Genomic DNA, 22,247 nt, shown 5'->3' on the forward strand with positions numbered 1-22,247 from the left:
TCGCGGCCGGGTTCCCCTGAGCGCTTAATTAGAAGCACTTATATGCTAATGAGCTCAGTAGTGCGGCTCTGCGACTCCGTGAATGTGTCGTGCCCCCCCAGAATGCAGCACTCGCCGCCGTCACGTCGGGGTGCCGCGTCCATTCCGGCGAGTTCTGGGATCGGCGGGTCCAGGGATCATTGAGTCCATTGCGGCGATGGGCTTCTGCAGAGGGACGTGGTCGTACCGCGTTACCGGAGGGACATGCAATCATTGAGTTATTTAATACGATGGTTTATGGAAGGGGTCAGGGTTACAATGATAATTGAGTTTGTGGCTGGCTGCGGTTGTTGGACGGCTTTGCAATTGGTCAGGGCGAGGGCATGGGTCAGCATCTCTCGGTTTCATTGATCCAACACCCGATGGCGACGAATTGACGCGTTGATGATGATGGTGATGATGATGGGTTCTGTACGGGACGCCCCACGTCTTAAACAATTGCGCGATATTTTTAACCTGTGCGTGGGATGATGTGGCCCGGTGGCTCAGAGGTCACCGCGCTGAGCTGGTTCTCTGCTGACAACCTGAGCTCGACACCAGGTTTCATAGCTGCCGATGCCTAAACCGGGTTCTCAAGCGTATCGTGAGGCTGATGTTTACAATCGCATCCCGGTCATCCTCCACCACCCTGCCACTACGGCCGTGGCCCCGATCGCGGCCAGCGAGGTTTTCTGAGCCGTGCTACCGGCTGACCGAACGTGTCGAGGTGAGAGGTCGGGTCAGGGATTAAGGTGAAGTTCACGGTCGGATTCAGCGTTCTAACAATGAAGCCGGATTTTCGCGCGCGCGCGTGTCAGTTGTTCCAGGAGCCTGGGCGCGCGCAGGCGGGGGTCCCCTCACCTGGACAGGTGAGTGGTGAGAGTCGGGAGAGGGAGGTGGGGTGAGGGTGATGGGGGAGGGGCAGCGGGGAGTAGGGGGGACGCTCCCGCTTCCTCGGCAGGTGTCCGCGTCCCTGAAAGCACGAGAGGAAGTGGGGGCGGGGGCGGGGGGGGGGGGTCCTTGGCTCGAGGGGGGGGGGGGGGCTTGGGGGGAAGGTGAAGGGGAAGCCCCACGCTTTAGTCTCGGCTGCGGGGAGCTGTGGCTGGGGATTTAAGGGGGGGTCGAGGGGCGGGGGTTCGGAGGAGGGAGGGGCCCTGACTCCGCTAATTGAATGGCCCCGGCTCCTCGTCTCCTCGTCTTGTTATTGATTGTCAGGAGCTGGGGGAGTTGAGCTCAACAACCACCCCACCACCCCCCCCCTGCTTTCGCTACCCCGCCCCCCCCTTTTCAGATTCCCAACCTCGCCAGCCCCCTCCCCGCCAATTACCTAAATGCGTCTGGAAACGTTGTGAAGGATAGATAGCGCATTGTAGGTTTTAGGAGCAGCAGAGGCTTTTAAAGCGGCAGAGCATTAATAACGGAGGTGGTGACGGGCGGGGTTTCCCAGCACCGCAAGCCCTCGCTGCAAAGAACCAACGACTCGGACGATCCCTGTGAAGCTTCTGGGGCCACAACTCCTGGACAGCGTCCTTACACAAACCATGGCACTCTGCAGAAGATTGAGGGATACTTTGATGATGACGACGACGACACTCTCCGGCGGTGTGCGGAGGCTGTGATCACCCAGGACAAACACCTCTTCGTTCACCTGATAAATCGCTTCGTTGAGTTATCATTTGTGGGCAGGTCGCTTATGAAAAAAACAAGCTAATATTTCAGTGGGCTTTACCTTGTAGGATAAAAACAAATCGTTGAGTTCTATTCGTACTTAAACAAAAAGTAACTTGCTTAACTTTCCTATGCTTTTCACTCTTATCGCGTCTTTCTATTGTTTGTTGTTGTAACGTTCTGACCTGCCCCTACCGGACATCTGTAATAAAAGAGCTTTATAGCTCATCGGATTCCTCCACTATAAATACATATTCTGATTATGAATACGAAGGAAGCATCATCAAAGCAACGATGCACCACTCCACTACCCCCTGACGCAATCATCTGGTTCATGAATCACTTCGTTGTAACATTACCCTTGTTTCTCGACAGCAGCAACAGCAGCAGCTGAATCAGGAAGAAGATTCGTGTCGCCTCTACACGGTTCACCGATCTCCTGCGTTCGAAAATACGAACTGAGATATTTACACGCTGCACGCTCCTGCTGATTGGTAAACATTGACCACGCAGCCCCCTTAGCACCCGGGGTTTGTGTCTGTACGAACATTCCATTATTCCATTCATCCTTACACTTCCCCTTCCACCGTATTCTCAGGATTTTCAGATGGACCGCTTGCCTGTCCAGTATTTCAGAGCAATGTTTGGGTGGTGCGTCTCATCATCATGTGAGGTGTACTGTGCGTGTGTGTGAGATAGAGACCAGAATAAGTAGGTAACGTTATTGACGCAGGGGGGCACAAGTCTTGTGATTGCGTCTTACTTTTTTCTGAGCGTCTCCTTTTATTCCGGATAATTCGGTGCATACTGGAGGGAGGTTGGTGGGAGAGGGGGATCCTTTCTCTGGTTTCAAGTCGACGCCGAGTAAGTCCACGCGACAGGGAGGAGAATTCCACAGCGACCCGGGGTACTGCAAAGAGTCGTTTAATCGACGTTTGCACTGCTTGTGGTCGAGGCCTCGCCGTCGTTTCCACCGCGTGGATTTCACATTCCCGAACATTCACGAGACACGTGGTCGCGGTGCGTGGGCGCGCGAGGCGAGGGCCGCATACGGATCTTGTTGATGCACCGGGAGCCCCCGAACGAGGTTCTTGCGGAGGTGAGGTCACCACCCATTAAACGCGGAACGTTGAATGAACGTTGGGCCGACGTTGGCTCGACGGTTCCAACCGCATTCCCAAAGTTGGCCCGACGTTGGCATGGTTACTGGGAGTGGGGTGTTGAAGAGGTCACCCACTGTGACGTCACCGTGCGAGGTGAGTTTTATTGAGTTGGGAGATTTTAGTTTTTTATATATATAGAGAGAGAGAGAGAGATCACCGAACTCGTAGTTCAAGCGAGGAGATCACTCGGCGGGGACATCGCTGCGAGAGGATCGCCACCGACTCTGGGAATCGACGGGTGACGAGGATCAATGAACGAGGTTAGCCATCGAGACGAGACGCGATCGTCGAGTGGGGATATCACCGCGCGCACCGAGCGACGAGGACCCATTGAGGCGATCGCATCAATGGGAGGAACGGTTCGCGGGTCGTCTACCGAGTGACCTGATCGCCTGGACGAGGTGGTCACTGTGTGAGGTCACACGCGGATTTCTCAGGCTCCACAATTCGACCCAGGACCGCCCCCGCCCCCCAGCGCTGACACTTGCCATGCATCTGTAACATCTACCCAATGCAACTAACGCAGGCGCTTAGGGACACGTGGACGTGAACGGGGGTGGGGGGGGTGAAGTGGTGGGGGGGGGGGGGTTCTCACGAGGCAGCACGACAGCAGTTCTCCTACTCTCACTCCGGAAGTCGATATCGAGTCGAGCACACGACCAAGGGTGGCGACAGTTAGCGACACAGAATCCAGTCGTCTCGTGAGAGCCACAAGTCTGCTGCTGCTGCTGCTGCTGCGGGGACTGTCCGCCAGTCACTGCCTCCTCGCTGTCCGCTGCTCCGGGTCGAGGGGTGGTGATCGATGAGTGGGAAGAACATTTTATTGCGATAGTTCTCACTCGCAGAAGAGAGACTGGGGGCAGTAAGTGCACCTTCCCAGGAAATCTGGACTGGTGGGAGCACAGATTAGTATCGATCATCCTCATCAATCGTCTTCGTCAATAATGAATTCACCATCGTACAAGAACAATCATCACCGGTGCATCATCACAATTATCGTCACGCTTCAATCATACTTGAATCCACCGGGCTGGGAACAACCAAAAATAAACCTGCGGCCGAGTTTGTAGCCTGGAGCCACGCGCCGGGCCGCGACAGTCACGGGCCACAGTCACGGGCCACAGTCACGGGCCACAGTCACGGGCCACAGTCACGGGCCACAGTCACGGGCCACAGTCACGGGCCACAGTCACGGGCCACAGTCACGGGCCACAGTCACGGGCCACCACAGTCACGGGCCTGCCGCTCGTTCAGCAGCCGCACGATCTCCGCCAGTTGCCTCTCCATGCCGGCCATGCGTGCTCCCAGCGACATCACGTCCTGCTTGAGGTCATCCCGCGCGCCCAGCACGGACGCGTGCAGCCTCTGCTCGGGGATGGCGAGGCACGGACGTCGCACTTCTCTCACGGCCGCCGACCCCGTCGCTGGCCCCGTCGCTGCGGGGCTGTGCTCCGAGCTCCGCGCTCCGTCGTGCGCGTCCAGCCTCTGGCTGCTGCGCGTGATGCCGCTGTCGCAGGACTCCGTCTTCCTCAGAGTCACCTTCTCGGGGGTCCGGCCCGCGCCCGCGGGGGGGCTCTGCGCGGGGGAGGTGGCGGGTGACGCCTCCCACACGCGAACCTGCGACGGGGTGCTCGCACCGCCGGCCCTCTCCTCGCGCCCCCGCACGCTCGCCTCCGTCATCTCGATGACCTCTGTCGAAGAGTGACCCCGGCTCTCGCCGCCGCTGGGTTCCTTGGAGGCGACGTTCAGGGCCCCTCTGAAGCGCGACCACCCCGTGGGTTTCTTGAAGGGCCCCGCGCTGGGGGCCGAGAGCAGGGCCCCCGGAGCGCTGTGCCCCAGTGCCGGCGATGACCCCTGCAGGCTCAGGGGCAGAGAGGTCGGCTTGTCGTGAGAGGGACCGGGCGTCTCCGTGATGGTCACCACGCTACTGCTATCGCTGCTGACCGATGAGCCATTGGGGACCGTGGGGGGCACCGAGTCCGGCCCGGGCTCCTCCGCGCCGCCCCCCGCTGGGGGGCCCCTCTCCGCCGCGCCCCGCGCCTCCTTCTGCTGCCGCAGCCGCTGCAGGAGGCGGCGCACGGGGTGGTCGGAGTGCAGCTCCACGTGGGGGCCCGCGCTGCCCCGCCTCGCCCGCGCCGCCGCCTCCTCCTCCTCGCGTCTCACGTCGCTGATTTTTCTGAACACAATCTGGGGGGGGGGGGGGGGGGGGCGGGAGCAGAGGAGGGGGCAGTGGCGAGAGTGGGGGCCGCGTATTCGATTTGCACCAAGAACCAGATCATTGTACTCATTGTATCATGACAATTGTTAGTAGCGTGGAGATCCACTGCTGGGTGAAGGCTTCCCCAGACCGCGTCGAGCATTCGGGATTCTTGGCCATACTTCACCACGCTGCTCCGCGCGGGTCTGTGAAGAGGTGCGGGGCGCGGTGGTTAGCGGCCTCGCACCGTTTCGGATGTCGCTCCCTACTGATGCTTTCCTTGGACGGCAAATCGAACTCAGGTAGCCGGGCTAGCAGCTCAGTGCCTGGTGAACGATGCTGGTTCCTCCACATTGTGTGCAGGGTGGGCTATGGTGCGCGTTCCAGGGTGCGCCGGGTGCAGGGCGCCCGGGGCAGGGAGGGTGTCCGGGTGGTTTGGTGCATCGCGTGTGTCGTGGTGCCACCGCGAGTGCTGGGTGCGTGACCCAGCGTGCAGGGACCAGGGTGCTGGGTGGCTTGGTGATTCACGTCGTACGGTGTGCACGTACGTACGTTGAACGTCTTTCGCATCGTACGTAGTACGTAGCCAACCGCGCTCAACGGGATGGATCGGTGGTTCACATCGCACCGTCCCTGTGTACTGCGCGCTGGGCGTCGGGTGCAGAGAAGGGCGCTGTGCAGCGAGTGCAGGGAGCGAGCGGAGTGAGTGTCGGTGCTGGGTGCAGGGCGCCACGCACGCGCTTGCGCAGGTTGAAGGTGAGCAGCAGCTGTCGCGCGAAGGAGCTGGCGAAGGGCGCGTAGAAGGAGAGAACTCGCAGGAGCGGCTCGCGCGGGATGGCGTGCAGGTCGCAGTAGGTGAGCGCGCGCACGTTGCTGCACGCCTGCGCCAGGCCGCTCTCTCGCCAGAACGCGTCTCCGAACACGTCCCCCTTGCCTGCGTGGGGTGGGTGGGTGCGGGGAAAGAGTTAGCCACCGCGCTAATTAACGAGGCCTCGGGTCGCGCTGCGTAATTGCGCGACTTTCGCGCTGCTGGGAAGCCGCGCGCGATGGGCAAGAGCACGGGACAGATCGGGTGGGGTGACGCGGGGTTGACTGTGTGTATGGATGTATGTTGAACTTATTTTGCATCGTACCTAGCCAACCGTGCTAATTGGAGGTGCGGGGGAAGGACAACAAACGAAAGAATGTTTAACACGTCGTAGGCTTTCGCGGCCAATATCATCCACAATAGAGGTTGTTTTGGGTTAGATCGCGTAAATGTATAAATGTGTCGTTCAACTCGCCACCACCCGACACAGCCAATTAGTAAGGGTTGTCACGTAAACATAACATGGCAATTCGTCACTAGTACAGCACACCAGTGTGTTGGAGAGCGAAGCCACAACATTGACAATGTGAGTACGACGTTTCGCCAGTAATTACAACTAGCGTCATCAATTACAACTAGCGTCATCAAGATAGTTGTAAAAACGTCAAAAATGTTGTGGCTTAGCTCTCCAACACACTGGTGTGCTGTACTAGTGTCGAATTGCCATGTTCTGTTTACGTGACAACCCTTACTAGTTGGCTGTGTCGGGTGGTGGCGAGTTTTACGACACATTTATATATTTACGCGATCTAACCACCCCAAAAAACCCCTCTATTATAAACGAATGATTGGCACGGATCACCCGGACCCCTACTGCTGGGGGGACAGTCGCTCGCGGTAACGGCTGTCAATTACAGACGCCGCGAGCCCAAGCTTGTAAGCTTTTCTTTTTAAAGAAAGGGATGTGAATGATTGATATCATGACTGTATTTCTTAGGTGGACTGAGTGGTGGCGCAGTGGTTAGCGGACTGAGGTACCAACCCGGTGACTTCAGTGCGATTCTGGGCCACGGTTAACGTCAGTGACGACTGAATATCTGAACGGGTCTTGAGCCTCCCTTCGGTCGACTCAGCTTTAAAATGCGGACCTCTGATGGGCCGACTGAACATCAGCGTCGAGGCTGACAAAGGCGGACGGGCTTGGGGCCGGCCACAGCGCCACCCCTCGTGCTCATAATAGGCGCTCGCTAACAACACTCACCCAACAATGTTGACAGCTGCACGATGGCTATATTTGTTCGTGCGTCACGTGTGTATCTGAGTGCGCCATTTACGTGCGCACGTGTGTGTCGGTCGACTCAGCCTCAAATGAGTAACTGGTGTGCGGTGTGTAAATATCGCCACTCGGGAGACAAAGGCGGCCGGGCGTGGTGCTGCCAACGCACCCCCTCGTGTGCCGTTAGGTGCTCGCTCACAGCACTTGCCTCAAAAGTCTGTCAAGGCTATACGGGGGATCTTTGTGTGTGTGTGTGTGTGATTGACAGAGAGTAATGACCCCGTGTTTACAAACTCCTCGCTCGCGCATCAATCGCGGACTCTGCCCCATCCTCTCGACGCTCGGAGCCTCGAGTCAGTTGCAGCGCGGCCCCCCTCGGCTCCCCCACCCCACCCCACATGCCCCCTCCACTCCCCCACATCCCCCAGTCTCATTAAACTTTCATGGACACAGAATCGCGGAGGCGCTCGGCACGAGGAGAGGATGAGGTGGTCCGCATGGTTCGCGGGCGGGGAGTCGCGGGCGGTCGGGCGAGGGAGGAGGCGAGGAGGGAGAGGGTGGGGGGCTGCCCAGGATGCGAAGACGATGGCGTGGGTGCTCCCCGCCCCCCACCACAACAACAACAACAACAACCAGCGCACTCCTCACTCCGCGACTCCAGAGGGAGGACTCCACCCCTCCGCGTTACCGCCAACTCTGCCCTGTCCGTGATGTTGCCTTGCTGCTGCGTAATCTGCAGTGCTCTTCATGTCCACGCAGTACCCTACAAACTCGTACGAGTGCCATCGCTTAATTTATTACAACTCTAAGAGTGCTGTTTGTCGCTGGCCGCTTGGCATTTCTTAAAACCTTTTTTTTGGGCCGGCGCTCAGTAATTGTGATTGCTAAAAGCACGCGCGCGTGTGCGCGTGTGGAGTACACGTGGCCACCCGCCCCCTCGCATCATCACGATGTGGCCTAGGGCAGTGCTGCAGAGGGTGCGGGTGGGGGGGGGGATCCCCCTGTAATCTCTCACCAACCTCAGGGCTCGCCTCGTCTCTGCCCCGCATGCATCTCCCCCCGACGTCTCTCCCCTATGTGTAACCGCGTGGCTTTTGTTGTGGTTGTTGTTGATGTGATGTTCATAATAAACAAATAAATATATAATAGCTCGCACGCGGCCAGATCTTAATTGACTCCCCACTGCGTTCCCCCTTTGAATAATTCATCATTGGGATGCTAGAAGCAGCAGTTGCTGGGTGAGCAGGAGGGTAGGGGGGGCGGGGGCATGGGTGGGGGGCGCGTGGCGGTGGGCACGAGCGACAGAGCAGGACGCACGCGGTGAGTTGCACCTAAAACACCACTCAGGACCCCAAGTGTAGCCTTTAACTGGCTGTTGGGGCAAGTGCAGTTAGCGAGCACATATTGAGGCCGGCACAGCGCCTTTTGTCTCCCCAGTGCTGATCGGTACGCACCGCACCGGGCAATAATTTGTTGACCTAGGGAAGGCCCAAACCCGGTTCTGTTGCCACTCGTCACTGATGTTAGCCGTGGCCGGGAATTGAACCCAGGTGGCTGAATACATAGCGTGGTGCGCTGGCCACAGCGCCACCGCTCATTCACTCGCACGCACGCACGCACGCCCGCCCGCCCCCCCCTCCACCCCCCCATGGAGAATTGAAGATAAATCGTTGCCATTTAGGGTCGCGGTTCTATCTAATAGTCTATGCTAGTTTTAAACAAAGTATCTGGTGATGCTGCGGCTGCTGAGTTGGGAGGGGTGCACGAGCCAAATTTACAGTTCAACACACTCGTCAAATAACAGCGACCTTGAAAGGAAACAGATATATAATAGGCAGCGCTTCTGGCAATAGCCCTTTTTCATAAAACACGTGGATTTTTTTTATAGCACATATGTGCTCGATGACTTACCTATTGTTTATATTGTTTCCATTCACGGCCACGCAGTGTCATTTTCAAACGCGTTCAGTTGTATTGTTGTTTTAAATATATATTTAACATTGTGGTGAACCGTAGCAGCCTTTAGCGGATGCAGGGGCGTCGCATCGACCCGTTGAAACGAGACCTGGACACTGCTAGCGTCCTACGCCAAGCGCTCTGGAGGCTTTCTACACGAGCTGTCAACGGCGCATAATCATCATCATCCTTGGGATCACGTGGTCTGACTTCATAACAAATGTCACCGTGACATCCCGCGCTGGTCTCGCCCACATGGAGGAGAGCCTCCTCATCCGACACTGCCGTCTGGGCTTATTCGGGCCACGCGGCTCGTCTGTAAGCAGGCGATGTGGCTCAACCTCGCCCTGCCCGGTGAGGGTCCAAGATCAGATCCCGGATCGAAACCCGATCCTACGTGGGCTCACCTGGAGCTCGCGGATCGTCGTGTTCGACGATGACGCGGGCCGTGCCCACCCAGGAGGGCCCGACTAGGGGACTACGGATCTTGGCGACACCTGGAGGAACATTCCAAACGGTCTGGCTCATTGATGGCTTAAGCGACCACTGCGGACCGACACCCGCTCGACGATGATGACGAGGAGAAGGCCCACCCACCGAGGATTGCCACCACCTCGTCGTCCTGCACCACCTCGAGGGAGCCGGACACGACGAAGCACAGCGAGTCCACGCTCTCGCCCACGTGGAAGACCAGGTCTCCCGGCGCGCAGTGCACCGTCTGGAACTCCACGGCCAGGGCTCGCAGGCAGCCGTCGCTCGCCAGGCGGAACGCGGGGTGCTCGTAGAAGACGGTGCGGTTCAGGTGCACGCAGATGTCTGCGCGCATGTCCTTGGGGCAGATTCTCAGCACCTTCCCGAGGGAGGGAGATGGGAGGGGGGGTTTCAGGGGGTGGGGGGCAATGTTCCTGCTTGGAGATCGAGATCATCGTCGCTGTCATCATTACCATCACTACTGCCGTCATGAGCATCGTTATCCTTCTTAATCGTCATCATCATCCTATCGTCGCCACCATCGCCACCATCATCTCCATCCATGTAGATACCCATGTATCCTCACATCGACACGTTATTCCCCCGCACCTCCGATTAGCACGCTTGGCTACGTACGGCGCGAAAGAAGTTCAATATACAGCGCCACAATTACGTTATCGTCATCATCATTGCTGTCATCATCATCATCATCATGTGCACTTAGTGCAGTACAACGTGGATACGTACAGCATCGTCTAACTGCGACCGCATCTCAATACGCAGTACGGAGGCAGTGGGGATAAGTCAATTCAAGGAGAGAGGCGGCCAAGTGACAGGCAGAGAGGGGGGAAGGGCACTGGACGCTAGTCAGCCCGGGCAGTGAACAGATAATTCTAGATTTGAAGCTTTCGTGACTGCAAGGATTCATATTCTTGGGTTTTTTCGGTAAAGTCACGTAGGTAAAAAATGAAAATGAAAATAAACGTCGTAATTTTTATTTTATTTTAATTAAAATTTTTTACCTATGTGACTTTACCGAAAAAACCCAAGAATAAGTGAACAGATAACTCATGCGCTCGGAGACCCGCTGGTCGGTGGACCAAGCTGGCCTATACACCCTCTGGGACCGGTCGTGCGTGATCACACAAACAACACAAAACCTATCCGAGCCTCTTGGGACGAATTCCTCGCTGCTGCGATTCTCTCCCTCCCCGCCCCAACCCCGTACCTTGTCCGTGTCGATGCCGCGGGACATGGACCACGTGGAGGCGATGTAGTCCGTGACGCGCTCGCTGAGTCCGCGCGGTACGTGGTGGAGCCGCAGGAAGTCGCGCACGCTCGTCAGCATCTCGTGGTAGCGGTTGGTGCTCGCTGTCATCTGCTGGAAGATCGTCGTCACGTTCCCGAAGATCGTTGCGTACAGCAGCGCTGCGGGACACGGCCAGGAGGGGGGGGGGGTGGAGTCGGGGACACTTAGTGGGGGGAGCCGTCTGGGTTTGACTCCCGACAGAGGTGTCGATTGTGTTTTCTCCACCAACACCATCATCACTACCGTCACCGCCACCACCGTCACCACTACAAAAAACAACCACCACTATCGCCGTCACGACCACCTCCACCGTCACGACCGCCACCACCAACACTACCACCACCATTAAAGTCACAACCACCACCACCACCATCAATGCATCCATCACCGTCACGTTCACCACCACGACCAGCACCACTACCGACGTCCCAAGCGCCACAAACACCACCGCCACCACCGTGCTGCAATACCGATAATACAAACACCACGACAGACCGCCAATTCGACGTTTTGAGGAATGGTCCTTTATATAGAAATATTTATATATGTTTTCCCAAACAGTGTGTCTTTGGACCACAGCGAACGCAGCAGCAGCAACCATCAGCAAGGCAGTGAGTTTCACGTCGAACGGAGCAATCGGCCTCACGGGGCGAGGTCTCTGGAAAGGAAGGGCGAGGTGCGCTCTTGAGACACGAGGAGAGGATACGAGGATGGAGCGATGCGAGGGTTTCGAGAGACCCCCGAGACAGACCGGGACACGTGGGACACATTGGCATCGGAGAGTTTGTGCTTTCATCCACCTGGATATGGACGGATTCAAAAAAATGATTTTTTTTTTGGGTGAGAGAGCGCGTGTCTTGGTGTCAATGTCAACTACAGATGTGCACCCTCCGCGACCCGACACAGCCAAGCTGATGAACTGGTCACGTGGACAAATACGGAAATAGATTTTGGTTTTTCAGCAAAACCGGTAACGTTCGGAAAGCGAGCAGAATTTGACAGCTTTTGTCCGACGTTTCGCATGTGTACACTTCCGGGAATCTTCCGGCGTTAGCAAGAGCTCAGACTTCGAGAATATGGGCGGTTGATTGACGTTCCTTGGGTTATTGATTTTCTTTCCCTTCCAATTAAAGCACTTCGCCATTTGTCGCAGTCTCGTTGTTACGGCGCGTGTCTGTGTGTGGTTAGCGCGCGGCACTACGAACCTGGCGGCCCGGAGTTCAATCCCCCGCTCGCGGTCAACATTCTCGTTGTGACGATTATCTAAACCTTAATTGAGTAGTGCCTGTCGCGGCGTGTACACATTTAGCACCGTCGAGACAAAGGCGACCGCGGCGTGATGGTGGCCACCCCAACCCCCTCGTGTGCCGTGTCGGCCTTCACAGGCGCTACCCGCTAGTAGCACTTGCCCAAAATGTCTGTTGAAGGCTAGACGGGGGGGGGGGGGTCTTTGCCTTTGTGCGCGGGACCTCTGGGAATAGGTTGGGGATGCGTGTGGAGCTCGCGGTTGGGATCACAACCCGCGTGTGCCTCTCGTGTGCAGTGCGTGCGGGTGGTGGCCGGTGTGGTCCGTCTTTCTTACGCGAGCCTTTTTTTCCCCCCTTCAAATGATAAAGGAGAATATTTAACCGCTGCTGAATATTGAGTTGTCAGCAACGTGAGGTCGGGCTGCTAATGCACGGTAATGGAAGAGAAGCGAAATGCAAGTCAGAGACGAGAAGAATTCCCACGGCACCTCCCACCCCCCCACCCCCTCTCTCTCCCCCCACCGCTTACCTCGAGCGAGATCCTAACAGACAAGACGGACGGACACAGAGATACGCAGATTGTCCGACGGGCAGTTTTAGCTCGAGACATTTTGGCGCCTGGTTCAAGATCTCATCTCGCCCGCCCTCACCCCCCCCCAAGACCCCCCCCCCCCATCCACCCACGCGTCGGCATTCATAGCGCCTATGAAAGTCGACACGGTACACGAGGCAGTAATTGGGCAGAACCGAGCGAGTCCGCCTTTGTCTCCCCAATCCTGATGTTTTACACACCGCGCCAGGTACGCATTGAAGGCTGAGTCGAGCTAGGGGAGGCCCAGGACCGGCTCAAATATTCGCCAGTGTTATCGGTCCTGAGCGGGAGTCGAACTCGGGTCGCCGGGTTCGTAGCGCATTGCGCCAACCACATACACCACTGCTCCCCACACACACAAAGATCCTACATTTAGCCTGTAACAGACTGTTGGCGCAAGTGCTGTTAGCGAGCACCTATGAAGGCCGGCACGGCGCACGAGGGGGTGGGTGGCCAGCACCACGCCCGTCCGCCTTCGTCTCCCCAGTGCTGATGTTTACACACCAATCCAGGTACTCAATCAAGGCTGAGTAGACCTAGGGGAGACCCACGACGTCGTTCAAATGTACGCCGGTGTTATCGTGATCTGGAATCGAACTCGGGTCTTCAGGTTCGTAGCGCTGTGCGCTCATGACTAGACGACACTACACACACACACACCAGACCCCCAACACACAAAACTCGATACCCCTCCAAACACACACAAACTAGACCCCTCACACACAACACTCGGTAGCCCTTCAAACACACACACACACGTGCCAGATCTACCCCCACCCCACCCCACACGCATCAGTGGATGCTACATAAAATACCGTAAGTGATTCACCCCTTCACTTTGGTGATATAAATTATGAATTGAGGGAAATTTAATGCTCAGATATTCCATGTAACCGCTCACAGACGCTGGCAAAGATTACCTGTAAAACAATATAGACTGTGAGGGCAAGTCCTGTTAGCGAGCAATTGTTAAAGTTGGGGAGGTGCAGTAGGGGGTGACGTGGCCAGCACCACGCCCGGCCGCCTTTGTCTCTCCAGTGCTGATGTTTGCACACCGCACCAGACACTATTTTATGCTGAATCGACCTAGGGGAGACCCGGTTCTCATTCAGAGGTTAACCGTAGCAAGAATCGAAATCGAGTCGCCAGATTATTAGCGCAGCGCGCCAACCACCGTTCCACCGCTCCCCCCAGCAAAGACAAAGACCCCCAGTATAACCTCCAACAGCTGCTGGGGCAAGTGCTGTTAGCGAGCACCAATGAAGGCCAGCATGGCACACGAGGGGGTGAGTGGCCAACACCACGCCCGGCCACCTTTGTCTCTCCAGTGCTGACGTTTACGCGCGCGCACCACCCACACCGCAGACCGCAGGAGATGACGCTGCTGCGCTCCACGGGCATCACTCACATCCGATCATCATCATGGCCACAGCGAACATCTTCTCGGCGTCCGTGTTGGGCGCTATGTTGCCGAACCCCACGCTCGTGAGGCTGCTCATCGTGAAGTACAGGGCCGACACGTACAGCGTGCGCCGAGAAGGGCCGCCCTCCCAGCGCCCACCGCCGCCGCCCTCCATCGCACCCGCGGCGCCGGTGATGGAGGTGTCAGCAGGGGAGGTGGAGGTGGTCGCCGCGGCGGCGGCGGCGGCGTCAGCGACGCTCCCGTTGGCGTGGCTGTAGCGGTAGGGCTGCCCGACGCTGTGCGCCAGCTGATGCAGCCACCCGTACTCGCGCGCCGCCTCCGCGTCCCCGATGCTGAACCAGATGCAGGCGAGCCAGTGCGCGACGAGGCCGAACACGCACACGAGCAGCACGAGCACGGCGGCGCCGTACTCGATGTAGTGGTCGAGCTTGCGCGCCACGCGGCCCAGGCGCAGCAGCCGCACCACCTTGAGGGCGCTGAAGAGGCTGCTGATGCCCTGAGCGGAAGACAAACACCGCGAACGCCTCCGCGACGAGCGGCGAGCGCGCTGCCGCCCGGCCCACCGACTTTCGACTGTGAGAGGAGGTGATGGTGAGTGAAGGCTGCGGTGGTGTCATGGGAGGAGACGGGATGCGGGAGGACATGGCTGTTGATGAGTATCGGGAAGGAGAAAACAAACAAACCTCACCACCTTTGTGACGCGGGATCTGCGCACAGGCGGGAGTCAAGAATCCATTGGTGGCCGAGCTGTACTGTACTGTGTAGTGGTGTCTACCTCGTCATGCGCTCCAGACCACCGCGTCATGCGCTCTAGACCACCTCGTCATGCGCGATAGACTACCTCGTCGGCGTTCTCGAAGGCGTTGATGATGTCGTAGGGCAGGCATGAGAGCAGGTCGATGAGGAACCACGTCTTGAGATACTTTGTCCGAATGAGCGCCGGGTCCGAGATGACCTCCCCGGCGGAGCCCACGTAGGTCGTGTGGAAGTTGAGCACGATGTCCACCAGGAAGATCGCGTCCACCACGCTGTCCACCACGAGCCACGCCACGTTGCTCTGTCGCGTGCGGAAGGAGACGTTGTAGGGCACCATGATGGCCGTGTAGAAGGTGAGGATGAGGATGAGCCAGTCCCACGTGGTCTTGAAGGCGCAGTAGTGGAGGATGATGTTCCGAGGGGTCTTGGGAGCCTCCTGTTTGTAGGCGGGGAGCACTTCGGTGTTCAGCTGGACGACCTGCGTGCGGTAGGCGGAGAGGTGGTGGGCGAATAATAGCAGGCGGACAACAGAAGTGGTGACGGTTATAGAGTTAGATGGAAAGAACAGGAAAGCAGACGGACAGGCAGACGGATGGACAGACAGACACAGACGATCGGACACATAGACAGACGGATGGATAGACGGGTGAAAAGACGGACGGATTAATAGGTATATAGACGGACAGCCAAGTAGACACACATGCAGATGTACGGACGGCTGGATGGACAGACAGACAGACACATATTCCTATTTAATAAGGCAAGACTCTCATTAAGACATTCGCCTCGTGCGTCCTGGAGAGCAGGAGAACCGTGGCGCGTCGTGACCGATGAACACGCGGACGGACCGGAGCCGAATTAAACGCGCGCGAGACCGCGTGCACGGGCAGCTGTGGTGGTGCACAGCCGCGACTTACAAACTCCCTCCAAAGCGCCTTCTCACTTACATCGCCCCACGTGTATATATCGGTGGTTTACACACAAACACGCAAACTATAGCTTTTTCAAAACGGTGTCATTCCATGACGGCACTGTAACCGCAGAGAATTCGGCTCGTGGGACTGACGACCACTGTGGTGCTGAAAGGGACAGCTCCCACCTCGGCCGTGCGTAGTCCCTTGGCTCCCGCCGCCTCCCCGCGCGCCCCGCTGGTGCTGAGCTGGTGCAGGACGCTCCGGCTCGTGGCGAGGGCCCGGGTGAGGCGGGCAAAGCGGGCCCACCCTGCGACGATAACGCGGCGCACACCGTCGCGTTCACGCACATGCCATCACTGTCATCGCATCAGGCAGCGCGTTACTCCCTCCCCCTCCCCCCCCGCCCCGCCGCCTCCCCGGCTTCGCATGGCATCGCTCGGTCATTTCGTGCATCACACATCGCAACTAAGTGGCGTTTTGTTTACGGGACAAATCCCTTACTAATTGGTTGTGTCGGGTGGTGGAGGGTTTACGACACATTTGTATTGACGCGATCTAACCCAAAACACCTTAATTATGAATAATATTGGTCGCGAAAGCCCACGTGTTAAAGTGACACTTCACGAAATCCGTGACATCACCGCCACCTCTTTGTACATCACCCGTCACGTCACCCACTCGCTCGTCGTGATGATGAATGAGCACCCATTCATTAGGGTCACGCGTGGCCTGGAATGGCCCGGGCATCGATTGGGATGGATCAGGATCGTGGGGGCACGGGGAGTTGGAGGTGCGTGTGTCTTGGGGCGTGATGGAGGACGTGGGGGGTGGGGGCAGGGGGGAGGGGTTCCTTACCCCTGCTGTCATCCTCTATGGGCTGTTTGAAGATGGTGATGTCCCGGAAGATGCTCAAGAAGAGCACCACCTCGTTCAACTCGTTGCGTACCGGGGACACTTGCATGTGGAGCCACACGGGAGTGCCTGTAGGGCGGGGGGAGGGGGGCGGGGGGGCAGGTAGAGGGGAGGGAGGGAGTGGGGATTGGGTGCTCGCGGGGAGTAACTCGCTCTCGCGCCTGTTATTTAATTATTAGACCCAACAAAGGGCTTCAGAGCGCCCCCACCAGAGCGCCCCCACCAGAGCGCCCCCACCCACGACTACAATCCCAGGTCTGGTCCCGTGACTCCCACGGCGGCTCCCACCCACGGGTGGCACCACCCCCCCCCCCCTTCTCTCCCACTCACGTTGCACACAACCACGATTCCATACGGGGAATTGCGAACGTCAGCATCGATTTTTTTTAAATCGATGCTGACGTTGCGTAGCTCATTGGGGAAAATACGATTAGGTTAACGTGCCGAGCCGGAAAAGCCTGACCGAGTCTCACGGCTCAGTTTGAAGTCTCCGTGTGTTTCCGTAACGCGCGTGTGTCCGTGTTGTGTTCGCGCGCGTGCCTGGGGATGCATGGAGTGCGGAGGTGAATTCGTGTTGCTGCTGATACTCGAGCAGCGCGTGGGAAGGGTGACCGACCCATGGACCTTCTCCGCCGAGATCTGTACTATACGTTATATCTACCTCATAAAATATGTATATAGCACGTACAGAGCCAAATATATCTGTGTAGGCTACGCAGACTGCTGGGCAAAGTGCTGTTAGCAAGCACATGTGGAGGTCAACCAGGATACACACACACACACATATATACTACGCATAAATCTTGACTTATAGCCTTCGTGACTGCAGGAATTCATATTCTCTGGGTCTTTCGGTAAAGTCACGTAGATAGGTTCAAATTAATAAAAATAAAATAATCAAAAAACTACGACTGTTTTTAAAAGTCTGCTTTTAGCAGTTTATTTTATTTGTATTAATTTTACCCTATTTATGTGACTACCGAAAGACCCAAAGAATAAACACTACACATGTTCACACGCGAGACTTCTTGGGCCATGCAGCCCAAGGCCTCCTCGGCGCCACGTGCGGCCATGGGTTTTGTTGGAGACGAGTGAATGAGACGCGAAGGAGGTGAGGAGCTGGAGGAGGAGGGAGGGGGGGGGGAGGAGGTCGGGAGTTGGAGGAAGGGGAGAGGGGAGTAGATGAGGAGTTGGAGCAAGAGGGGAGGGGAGTAGGAGGAGGGGAGCTGGAGCAAGGGAAGAGGGGAGGAGGAGGGGGACTAGCGGAGGAGGAGGAGAGGGGAAGATGAGGAGGGGTGCTGGAGCAAGGAGAGAGGGGGAGGAGGAGGAGGGGGACTAGAGGAGGAGGAGGAGAGGGGAAGATGAGGAGGGGTGCTGGAGCAAGGGGAGAGGGGGAGAGGAGGGGGAGAGGGGAGCTGAAGGAGGGGAGCTGGAGCAAGGTGAGAGGGGAGGAGGAGGGGGAGAGGGGAGCTGGAGGGGACTCATCCCCGCGGCACCCACGGTTCTTGCGATACATGAGGATCTCGAACGAGTTGGTCTCGTGGTTCTCGAACGACCTCCTCACGCTCTCGATGGTGCCCCGGTCCGTCAGGTCGCCATACATAAAGCTGGGGCGGGGAGGGGGGTGAGGGAAGGGGTTCGGTTTGGAGGGCTGCTAAACTCTGGAACTCATTACCATTCTCATCTTCTTCCAAACCCCGTGCTGCTAAACGTCGGCACTCATCACTCTAGCTGCTCATTTCTTCATAAATACATCTAGCGAAATATTAATTCGTTCATCTGCCACCCCTTTATGTCCGCATGCGTAATTATTGCGACAAGGCAGAGCAAGACGCTTCCATCTCTGCATATGTACCGCATGTTGGTGTTAACGTGTGCATCGCATGTTTATTTGTTCGTCTATGTGCTTGCTCACTGGGAGTTCCAGCCACGACGAGTGCCGATCTCACGCGCGCGCGCCTCCGCGCTGACGATCGCGACGTTACACAATATGCATTTTTACCAACCTCAGATTTTTCCAGATTATTCGGAATTTTCGCCAACATCGCAAACAACATTTCCTGTTAAGTAGAACTGATTTGGAGGACGGGAGAGGGGGTGGTTTGGATGAAGGGGGGGGCGAGTGAGTGAGCACCTGCACGTGCTGTTGCACTGCATGACCTCTGCGCGCTGGAATCCGGAGAGGCCACAGAACCCCGCGTTGCAGTAAACGATCGGCCAGTCCACAATGCGGGCATTGCCCAAGAGGAGGTCAGTGTCTGTGAGGGGGAGGGGTCAGGGGGGGGGGCGACACGCATATATATATATGTGCGTGTGCGTAGCGTGGGTTCGGAGTAGTGGCGCAGTGGTTCGCGCACTGCGCTGCGAACCCCGGCTACCTGAGCTCGATTGCCTGCAGCCACGGCCGACATCGGCTTTACCCTAGGTCGCCTCGGCATTGAAATGAGTGCCTGGTGGTGAATGTCGTGCTGGTCACACCCCCCCCCCCATCGTTGCCCCCTTACAGGTGCTCGGCAAAGCGATGACAGCGACGCCAGCCTGCGGAAGACTGCACGAGCAATCTCACCTTACTCTCTTTGAGTAACGAGTGGCACTCATTTGAGCGACCTAGGGAGAGATCACGGCCTGAATTTGAACTCACACCCTTCAGACTGGGGGGGGGGGGGGTGGAAGGGAGACAAAGGCGGTCGGTCGAGCGCCCGTGAGCGCTGCGCGAGTTGCTGTGGTAGTTCTGGCGCGGTGCGGAGAACGGCAGCGAGAGAGAGAGACGGTGACACGGAGAGAGACACGCACACACACACATAGACAATGCAAGCGACACGGAGAAACACAAGACACCGAGACACAGACTGATAGACGATGCGCATGGTTGGCTCCGTACGGTGCGAAAGAAGTTCTACTGACATACACGACACGGAGATGTGCACCCAGTCAGGGACTCAGAGATAGATAGGAGGAGACAAAAGACACAGCGGGTTGCACGGGGACTAAGAGAGACAAAGATCCCCCGTATAGCCTTGACAGACTGTAGGGGAGAGTGTTGTCAGCGAGCACCTATGAAGGCCGGCACGGCACACGAAGGGGTGGGTGGCCAACACCACGGTTCGATTCTCACTCGCGGCCAACACCAGTGTCTCTCTAGTGGCGATGTTTACACACACCGCACCAGGTACTCATTTTAGGCTGATTCGACCTAGGGGCGGCCCAGGACCGGTTCAGATAATCGCTGTCACTGGTGTTGGCCGCGAGTGGGAATCGAACCCGGGTCGTCAGGTTCGTAGCGCAGCGCGCTAACCGCTACACGACCGCTCCACACACTAAGAGAGACACATACACACTCACACAGAGACGCAGACACACAGATAAATACAGACGCCCGCGAAAAGACACAGGCAAGGCAGCACCCACACTCAGCGAGGGAGACGAGAATAGGGGCACCGTTATAGATACTCAGAGGATCAAAGATGCAGAGAGAGAGAGAGAGACGCGAAGAGAGGCATTCGCAGGTGGAGACACGGAGACGGACTCGAGGGTAGGGACAAAGAGGAACGTACATCGACACAATGTGTGTTGAGGGGCCCACAATAAGTTAGCGATGGTGGTGGGGGGGGGGGGGTAGCGTGCACAGATAGAGACGCCTCTGAGCTCCCCGCTGGGGACCCCCTCCCCCCGCCGCGCGAACGAGCGAGTTACCGCTGAAGCGGCGCACGATGCTGTCGAGGAAGGTGTTCTGGGGGGCTACGAGACCCTTGCGCCCCCCGGGCATCCTGCGGGGGTGGCAGGGAGACGGCGGCGGCGGCGGTGCTGGCGGTGCTGGCGGTGCTGGAGGGGCTGGAGGGGCTGCGCTGCGAGGACGCGGGTCTCTGCGTGCGGCGAGGCGAGCATCCCTGGCCGCGTGCAGAGGAGACCACGGAAGCCCGTGCCGAACCTCCCCCCCTCCCCAACCCACCCTGATCACCGACTGCGACTGACGCCAACGGTTCCGCAGCACCTCCCCCCACACCCCCCCCCACCCCCGGTATGGACCGCCCGCGGACGTGTCCCGCGAGGCGGCGGCTGAGGGTCGCGTCTCGGGGTTGAGAGCCCCGGCCGCGCGCGGTTGTCTCTCGTAATTGGATGGAGCGCGCCGATGGGAGTGATTATATCCGGCGTGCGCGCTGTGAGCGGAGCGCGATGAGATTGGATGGGAGGGAGAAGCGTCTCCCACCCTTCCCCTTTACCCCACCTCCACTGCCACCCCCTCGCGCCTTCCTCTTCCCCTCACCTCCTCATCCTCTCACCTGCCACCCAGTTCACTCACCTCCCCCACCCCTCATTACCTCCCTCTCACCTCATCACCTCGTCATCTTCCATCCCATCCTCTTGTTCACCTCGGTAACCATCCCCATCCCCATGCCACTCCTCGTCTTACGCGCTCCACCCCCGACCCCTCTCAGACCCTCGAAACCGCGGCACCTCCAACTCCCCGCCGCCCGCGTCCCACGGCCCCTGCACGGGATCCGAGCTCCCGAGATGATGGAGGAGAGAGGGGAGGGGCAGGGGGGAAGGTGGGGGGGGGGGTAGAAGAGGGGTGGGGGCTAGCCGGTTGGGGGGCTGTGGAGAGGCGGGTGTGGGGGGGCTGTGGAAGAGGTGGGGGGGGGGGACAAGGAACGGATCGAGGCTGCTGTGCGCGACTCTCTGGGGACCGCGTGTCTGCATTGCTCCGCGGCTCCCCCATCGTGAGGGCTGTGAAGCCGCACTGCTGCTGCACTGTGCTGCACTGGCGCAGCACGGCTGCGGGGTGTTGTGCAACTACACTGCTGCACTACTGGATAATCTACAAGAATGCAACAGACACACGGATGCACGCGCGCAGAAGATGCAATGGTGCACAGCTGCTGCACGGCTGCACTGCGTCGTTACAGAGATGCTGAGCTGATGTACCGCACGGCTACACTACTGCCCATGCATGTTGAACTTTTATTGCACCGTACGTAGCCAACCGTGCCAATCGCAACCCCCGCTGCGCGGTTGCGATGTTGTACAGCTGCAATTACGCGGAGCTGCACCTCCTCCACTGTTGCATTGCTGCACGATTGCCTTTCAGCACAGACGCAGGGTTTCACGTTCAACCACCGCGCGAATGTGAATCCTGCAGTCCTGTATGGCTGCACTATCGCTGCTCGCTTGCACTCGGCGCACGGCACGCGCAGCTGCACGAACAAATGCGTGCACCGCCTGACTGCTGCACGACGCCTGCACGCGTGCAGCTGCACTACCGCGCACGTGCAAGAGCACGGGGCTTGACAGCAGCTCGCCTGCGTGAGGCCGCGAGAATAATTTGACAGGGAGCGCCAGGGGGGAGGGGTAGCGTGGAGGGTGGAGAAGGAGGGGGGGGAGGGGCTGGAGAAGGTTCGGGATGAGTCGTGGGGTTGGTAACGGAGGTGTACGGGGGGGGGGGGGGTGCAAGGCGTAAGTCTGTGTAAGGAGGTGTGTGGCTCTGTGGAGGAGGTGTGCCTGTTGAGGAGGTGTGGGTTTGTGGAGCAGGTGTGCCTCTG

General features: G+C 58.1%; 1 protein-coding gene across 2 annotated transcripts; it reads right to left on the minus strand.

The window, feature by feature from the left end:
• Positions 1-2,494: 2,494 nt before the first annotated feature.
• Positions 2,495-20,667, minus strand: LOC144943212 (voltage-gated delayed rectifier potassium channel KCNH1-like). 2 transcript variants are annotated; one of them, XM_078870501.1, is made up of 11 exons: positions 20,404-20,667; positions 18,845-18,968; positions 18,211-18,317; positions 16,654-16,779; positions 15,984-16,105; positions 14,970-15,362; positions 14,114-14,624; positions 10,786-10,985; positions 9,684-9,936; positions 5,784-5,980; positions 2,495-5,036 (listed from the first exon to the last, which is right to left on the minus strand). In XM_078870501.1, the coding sequence occupies exons 1-11, from the start codon at positions 20,474-20,476 to the stop codon at positions 4,065-4,067; spliced, it is 3,078 nt and encodes a 1,025-aa protein (XP_078726627.1). In that variant the 5' UTR covers positions 20,477-20,667; the 3' UTR covers positions 2,495-4,064. The 2 variants fall into 2 exon arrangements, with proteins under 2 accessions (XP_078726627.1, XP_078726628.1); XM_078870502.1 differs by lacking the exon at positions 18,845-18,968 and having other exon boundaries at positions 20,404-20,468.
• Positions 20,668-22,247: the final 1,580 nt, after the last annotated feature.

This window comes from Lampetra fluviatilis, chromosome 30 (assembly GCF_964198595.1).
Source record: "Lampetra fluviatilis chromosome 30, kcLamFluv1.1, whole genome shotgun sequence".
In the NCBI taxonomy this organism is placed as follows: domain Eukaryota; kingdom Metazoa; phylum Chordata; class Hyperoartia; order Petromyzontiformes; family Petromyzontidae; genus Lampetra; species Lampetra fluviatilis.

What these genes read in the sequence shown, in the direction of transcription:
- LOC144943212 (XM_078870501.1), bottom strand. Translation starts at nt 20,476, where the DNA reads ATGCCCGGGGGGCGCAAGGGTCTCGTAGCCCCCCAGAACACCTTCCTC. An exon ending in CCTCATGTATCGCAAGAACC is followed by an intron (nt 16,780 to 18,210) that starts GTGGGTGCCGCG and finishes CCCGCCCTACAG; the next exon opens with GCACTCCCGTGTGGCTCCAC. An exon ending in GCGGCATCGACACGGACAAG is followed by an intron (nt 9,937 to 10,785) that starts GTACGGGGTTGG and finishes TCCCTCGGGAAG; the next exon opens with GTGCTGAGAATCTGCCCCAA.